Consider the following 7,872-nt stretch of genomic DNA (forward strand, 5'->3'; position numbering starts at 1 on the left):
GCCACTGCTAATGTATCTGCTGGGATTTGCCTCATCCAAAGTGATCCCTACCACTAACAGATTGGCAGTTGCAAGACTTTAGCTCTGGCAACAAGAGTGAGTAGAATGCAGGTGTCTTCTTCTCTGGAGGACTAGCCCAGGCACATTCCCATTAAGGCAACAGAGTTCTGAGAAGCAGGGCAGCAGTATGCGAGATCTCTTGAGGACCAGGCTTGGAAACTGGCACAATCTGTTGTCCTCTGCATTTTCTTATCCAAACAAGTCACCACGCTAGCTCAGATTCAAGGAATGGGGAAGTTGACTCCACTCCTTGTTGAATGGGTCTGCAAAATCACCTTGCCAAGAAGTGTGGATCCAGTGAGACTAGCAAGTGTGGCATTTTGTAATCAATCTAACCTGGATGTTCCAGGTAGTCCAGAAATTCATAACTAGTCACCATATAAGCTTAACCCCTCACTCAGATCTATGCAGCTTTTAATGGTGCAGGACACTGAGCTTGCATATAGTTGATTATAAAAATGTCCTGAGCGCCTACTATGTGCTCTTGCCAATAAGAGACTCACAGTTTAGTATGAGGAAACTGTGGATATTTATTAAACAATGTAGTAATTGAAATGACAGAGAGATTATACAAAGAACATGAATATGGGCACTGAATTTAACCTATGGGGATCTGCACAGGCTTTCTGGAAACAGGTGATTTCTGCTCTGATACTTAGAGAAATGATGCTTAGGCATTAAACCAAGAAGGATAAGCCCAGAAAGTGGCATCATGGGCCAAGGCAAAGAAATGAGACCCCACGTGGCCTGGGAGGGGAATGAACATGTTTGGTGTTACTCCAAGGTAAACTTTGAGGAATACCCTGCAGTCAGTCCTTTGGAACTATAGGGGGACTAAGTCATTTAAAATGTTCTTTTTATAAAAACAAAAAAGAGTAGTTTTCTGCTATCCAAGACTTCCAAGGAGATGACCAGTTCTTGCTAATTTTCATCTGACATAAAAATAAATATGTAAACTTTCTTTATAATAATTACATAAGCTTTTTTGCTTCTTTCTTTTACTAGGAGCAATACCAATTCCTGTATGATGTCATTGCTAGCACTTACCCTGCCCAGAATGGACAAATAAAGAAAAGCAACAACCAAGAAGATAAAATCGAATTTGATAATGAATTGGACAATGCAAAACAGGGTGCTAATTGTGTTGGTTCAACTGGTGCCCTTGATAAGGCCAATGAAGGAAACAAAGAAGATGAAGGTACTAAAGTCACGAATGGCCCTGAAGAGCCAGAACATTCTGCCAATGGTCCTCCGAGTCCAGGTTTAACTCAAAGTGCATAGGAAAGACATATACAGGACTCAAAACATTGTATTAAGTATTATTTCTATTTTTCTAAAAGTAGGAGGATAAAGTAGATATACAGTGGATTAATGAATGAAGTACTTTAGACAGATATTTGAGAAGTTTTTTTTTACTACTGAGGTAACATATTTAAGACAGTTTTGCTAAAACATTTGTACAGTTTTATTCATATTTTAAAATTTTACCTGTCAGTCATCAAAAAAATATCTTCTTTGTAGTCTTTGGATGTGTGTATGTGTGTGTGTGTGTGAGACAGAAACAGCAACAGAAATGGGAGAGAGGGTGCTTTTAAGTAAATTTAAATGCTTTTGAGAAATTTTGCCCTTTTATTTGAAGAAAAAACACATTTTATACTGAATATATAAACTTAGTTTAAATGACCTATTTTTTAAATCATGAATTGTGTGTGAGACCTAAGAAAAAAATGTGCATTTCTAGAATGACCTCAAGATGTCCTCCTTGTTCTACTCATATATATCTTGTAGTTTACTATTTTATTTTTAGAAATAGACATAAAAGTAGTATGTGTGTGTGTGTAGTTACTACAAGAAAGTTAACTAAATTAACATTTGGAAATCTTACATTCCATATGTTAGCATTTAGTCCTTACCTTTCAAGCTCATTTAATCTAATTTAAAATTTTTAAGCAAGCTTATCTTGTTATATTCATATGATGTTTATAATTTTGTAGCATGGACTATTCCCTGTATAATATGTGAAATTCATTGCTTGATACTTTTGACCAAGAATTATGTTTGTTGCAGCTGAATTTAAATAAACATCTTTAAACAAAAGCCCTTTATATTAATATTCATGGGATACAAATAGAATTATGCAAACATATTTGTGTGAAATATTTAATTTGAAACCTGATCTAACTATTTTTATGGAATACAACACTGATATGAGAAATATAATATTGCACATGTATACTTTCCATTTTAAAATTCATGCTTAACTTTCACCCAAGTTCATTTACTTTGTTTTTTTATCTATTTTATTTTATTATAATTCCAGTATACTTAATATACAGTGTTTACTAGTTTCAGGTGTACAATATATTGATTCAACAACTCTATTTATCTCAACAGAAGTGCATTGACTTTCAATTTCTCAAATGCTTAGATTATAATAGCTGAATTACGGAAAAAGCCCATGTCCATTGATTGATGAATGGATAAAGAACTTACGGTATATATACACAATGAAATACTACTCAGCCATAAAAAGGAATGAAATCTTGCCATTTGAATGACATGGTGGAGCTAGAGGCTATTATACTAAGGGAAATAAGTCAGTCAGAGAAAGACAAATACCACATGTGTAAACAAAATAAATAAGCAAAGGCAAGAAAGAGAGGCAAACCAAGAAAAAGACTCTTTTTTTTTTTATTAACATATAAGGTATTAGTTTCTTTAGGAGTACTGGTCTGTGAATTATTAGTCTTACACAATTCACAGCACTCACCATAACACTTACCCTCCCCAGTGTCCATCACCCAGCTACCCTATCCCTCCCCCTACCCCCAGCAGCCTTCAGTTTGTTCTTTGAGATGAAGAGTCTCTTATGGTTTGTCTCCCACCCTGGTCCCATCTTGTTTCACTTTTCCCTCCCTTTCCCCCATGGACCCCCCACACTGCCTCTCAAATTCCTCATATCAGAGAGAGCATATGATAATTGCCTTTCTCTGATTTATTTCGCTTAGCATAATACCCTCTAGTTCCATCCACATCATTGCAAGTGGCAAGATTTCTTTTTTTCGACAGCTGCATAGTATTCCATTGTATATGTATACCACATCTTCTTTATCCATTCATCTGTTGATGGACATCTAGGTTCTTTGCATAGTTTGGCTATTGTGGACATTGCTGCTATAAACTTGGGTTCACGTGCCCCTTTGGATCACTACATTTGTATCTTTAGGGCAAATACCCAGTAGTGTGATTGCTGGGTTGTAGGGTAGCTCTATTTTCAACTTTTTAAGGAAACTCTATACTGTTTTTCAGAGCAGTTGTTCCAGCTTGCAAAGAAACAGACTCTTTTTTTTTTTTAAGATTTTATTTATTTATTAGACACAGAGAGAGATCGCAAGTAGGCAGAGAGGCAGGCAGAGAGAGAGGGAGAAGCAGGCCCCCTTTTGAGCAGAGAGCCTGAAGCAGCGCTTGATCCCAGGATTCTGGGATCATGACCTGAGCCGATGGCAGAGGCTTTAACCCACTGAGCCACCCAAGCGCCCCAAGAAACAGACTCTTTTTTTTATTTTAAAGATTTTATTTATTTTATTTGACAGATAGAGATCATAAGTAGGCAGAGAGGCAGGCAGAGAGAGAGAGAGGAGGAAGCAGGCTCCCTGCTGAGCAGAGAGCCTGAAGCAGCGCTTGATCCCAGGATTCTGGGATCATGACCTGAGCCGATGGCAGAGGCTTTAACCCACTGAGCCACCCAGGCGCCTCACCAAGAAACAGACTCTTAACTATAGAGAACAAACTGTTGGTTACAAGAAGGGAAGTGGGTGGGGGATGGGTAAAATAAGTGATGGGCATTATGGAGTATGTTTGTTGTGATGAGCTCTGGGTGATGTAATGAAGTGAATCACTGTATTGTATACCTGAAAGTAATATTACACTCTGTGTTAACTAACTGGAGTTTTAAATCAAAACTTAAAAAAAAATTAATTAGACTGCTTTTACCAGAAATTGACATTAATAATCATAATAAAATCCAATCATTATCTTCTCATATATAATATATTATGTTATGTATTCCTATATGAATTATATAAGCACATATTAAAACACAGGCTTAATGCAATGAACCTTTGTAGAACAATGTCACAGATCTCAATTTTTTTAAAGGTTTTTTTTTTTATTATTTGAGAGAAAGTGTGTGCATGCACAAGGAACTGGGGCAGAGGGAGAGAGAGAATCTTGAGCAGACTCCCAACTCAGTGCCCAGGCCAATATGGGGCTCGATCCCACAACCCTAAGATCATGACCCGAGCTAGAATCAAGAGTCGGATGCTTAACTGACTGCGACACCCAGATGCCTGTCACAAGTCTCAATTTTCTTTTAAAAGATCCATAGTCTAAAAATTGTTTAGAATCATAAAAAATTGAAGAAAAATGGCATTTTTCAAAAACTAACGAACACTCTTTTTGGTGAATTCTGCATGAGGTTATTGCATTAGTCACACACTGCATTTAGGCTAACTTGGTTTTCTAAATCTTCACTCTCTGATTGATTTTAAGTGTCTTAACTATGTATCATCAATTGCTTTCCATTCAATTCAATTTATCTTGTGTTCATCTTTCTAATTCTTTTATTAGAAACGTGAAATTAGCAATTAATTATTACTTTTTTGGATAGTACCTTGTTAACATATGAAAAGAAGTGAATTTTAAAATGAAACATTAGTTTCTAATTTATACTGAGTTTACATACTATCTCCTTACTTATTAATGAGAAAAGGGGGTCTAGAATCATCCAGTATGGGTACCATGAAGAAAGAAAACTTGCTTTCACTTCTCTCATTAGTCACTCAAACTTTCATTTTATTATGTTTTTAGTCAATCAAACTTTCAATGCCTTGATTTCTCCAACTAACATGCAATCAGTTGCCATTTACTAGGTAACGTTAAGATGTACAGTTTTTGTATGTGGCAAACTAGTGTTACAGGAGCCCGTTTTATTTGTGAGCTTCTTCAAAATACGAACAGCAGGAGTTTTGAATTTTAAATAGTCTACAAGTGCAGTGTCCCTCTGAGGTTTTAGGGGCAAGTGACATCTTCCAAATGGGGCTGTTGTGTGTTTTTGATGTGTATTTTCCACCTGAGTCTACCCTTTTGAGAAGACACAAAATAAATACTTACAAAATAGAGCCATGGCAATTTCTGTTATTTTAAGAAGCAAGTTGGAAACTTTATTTTTTCTTTTTTAAATGAGAAGTTGTAAATGAAGAACTAGAATAGGGAGGTCAGAAGGACCTTTACTCTTCAATCAGAAGGTGGAACCCATTGCATTAGAACATGGAATTATATGTATATGATTTTTATTTTTAAAAAGAAAATCATATGTGAATGATAGACCCATGACTACAGATCGCATTCCTAGAGAATCTATCATGAGATATAAAAGATTCGTTTTCTAAAGTTTGGCATTGCCATTAGTAATTCCAAGGCCTAGTTAGAGAAATTAAACAAAAAATTTCCAATTTAAGAAAGGCTGGTCCATTCTAGGGTTAAGGCTCTGGATATCATTGTACATTTATTGGGCAAAAAAGAGACTATGTTTCTTTTAAAGTTTATTTTATTTCTGGTACCAGGATTCATTGGAAATAAAAGATACATTTACTGTTCTTAAAATTCAGCTCCCAAGCCATTTATTTTTATAACAAATAAATATTTGCAGAAAACAGACATATATTGTAATAGTCCCTTGAAATTATAAAGCCGTGTTTTATAGTGATGAGCTGAATGTCTTTGCAATGATAGTTTAGAAAATAAGCTTTTAATCAAAACTCTCATACATGTACAGTGAAACTTTCACGTCTATGCTTGCTTGCTCTGTTCCCCCTAAAACACCGAATACAAAGTTTATTGTTTCTTTTAACCAACTGGGACTGATCTTAATTTTTAATTTACACCAGAGATTTGTTTTAAAATGTTCTCATTGCAGTATATTCGGTCAGATTAAATGTGTGGTAATTGCTCCTGCTTAACTTTAACATGTTTCTTGACATAAAGACTTTCAAATGTACAACTTCAAAGGAAAAGAATATTTGTTCAAATGAGTAGAATAGGCTATGCTTTCATTCTCCTATACAGACTTTACAACTGGAACGAGCTCAAGGTTCTTCAAAGAGACACATTCAGAATTGAGCTTTTTCATTTCCTATTTCAGGTGAAAAGATTCGTATTGTTAAGGGTCTATTTTCCGTAATCATTCTTTTGAAAGCCTCCTTACATGTCTCTTTACATTTTCTTGGCACTTCTTTTGTTGTTGTTGTTCACTACTGACCCAGTGAAAGGGTGTGCAGGCTGTGTCATTACTTCTAAATTTAACAATGAATCCTGGAACACTGAAAAAAAAAAAATAAAATTACAATATTTTAAAAAAAGCAATAATTATTGTAATAGCTAATGTTTATTGAGGCATAATACATGCTTGCTATTTTATTAATTCTTACCTATGTTTGTTTATCAAGACAGATTCATGCCGCACAGACTCTTAGTATCTCCACTTTGTAGTGGAACTGAGGCTTAGTAAAGTTTGGTAGCCAGCCTGTTGTACTACATCTAGTAAATGGCAGAGTCAAGATTTGAACCAGCCCTTGCTGGCACCATAGGCTGCGTTCATAAACTTTTGCTGTTTTGGCTCTGAGTATCAATGTTGTTCATGTGTTTGGAAAAATTAGTGGAGAAAATAATGAATTTATTTTATGTCTTTTCTCTATCCATGATTAAAACAAAAACAAAACCACGTGTTACACACTCTCAACAGCACTGCACAACAGAATAAGCTTAGCTGAATTCACAGCATTGAAGTTATTGTACAAAATAAACACACTCTTAAACATCCATGGGAAAGGATTATTCTCATAATACATATGAACAAAGATCACTTCATCACTAAAGTGAGTGCCAGGAAATAAAGCCTAACAATAAATCACAAATGTCACTGTTCCATTGTCTCTCAATTTGGTAATCAGAACAAGTTCTTACCGTTTGGATCACATTTCAGTATGTTTGTCAGAGAACCCATCAATCAGTATTTGAAACAAGTTAACAGGGCACCATAAAATGCAAACCACATTTATGGTAAGTATGACTCATTCACTCTCTCTGGTGAGTCCAAGGGAGCTTGGTTTTTTTTTTTTTTTTTTTTTTTTTGACCTAGCTGTCCCCAAACTTAGGAGACCATGTAACTGGAAATGGACATCCTATGTAAAGTCACACATGCATTTCCCTCTAGAAAAAACAGTGCTTTTTTGATTCATATGCACCTTCTCAGCATAGTAAAAGTGGGACCTCTGGTACACATAGTTAATTTTCCTAGAAAGGAGAGCTTACAGGGTCTATTAATATCACTCACATATAGTAGACAATCCAGATCTGCAGGGGCTGATGAACTATCAAAGGAGAAAAGTATTGTCTTGAATTTTTATGCTTGCATAATCTTTTTTCAGGCTGGGAAGTGGGGAAAAGATGCGGCACTAGAAAGGGAAATAATCTGCCTGTTATTAATACATGGAATGAAAAGTAGGGTCGTACCAGGACACACACAGAATCTGCCCCCCTCCCACACTAGCTGACACAGACTCAAAGCAGGGATTTCTTTGCAGTATACATAGGGAACTGTGTATTGAGAATTTTTACCAGTAATCAATAATTCAGATTTTTCATTAACTCAGACTCTATTATCCCTCATGAATTACATTTCATGGCTTTTGTTATGTGTTATAAGTCATAAAGCAGAAAGGGGAGAAATGAATTATTATATTTGTAAGAAAT

At 35.5% G+C, this 7,872-nt stretch overlaps 1 protein-coding gene across 5 annotated transcripts in view; it reads left to right on the plus strand.

Annotated features, from left to right (window-relative positions):
- PTPRC (protein tyrosine phosphatase receptor type C) overlaps positions 1–2,157 on the plus strand; it is a 126,541-nt gene extending 124,384 nt beyond the window's left edge. For all 5 annotated transcript variants that reach the window (XM_032319123.1, XM_032319124.1, XM_032319125.1 and 2 more), the window contains one exon: positions 1,066–2,157. In XM_032319123.1, coding sequence (XP_032175014.1) covers positions 1,066–1,341 — 276 coding nt within the window. In that variant the 3' untranslated portion in view covers positions 1,342–2,157. The remainder of the gene's footprint in view (positions 1–1,065) is intronic.
- Positions 2,158–7,872: the final 5,715 nt, after the last annotated feature.

The sequence above is a fragment of the Mustela erminea genome, chromosome 17, assembly GCF_009829155.1.
Source record: "Mustela erminea isolate mMusErm1 chromosome 17, mMusErm1.Pri, whole genome shotgun sequence".
Taxonomy (NCBI): Eukaryota; Metazoa; Chordata; class Mammalia; order Carnivora; family Mustelidae; genus Mustela; species Mustela erminea.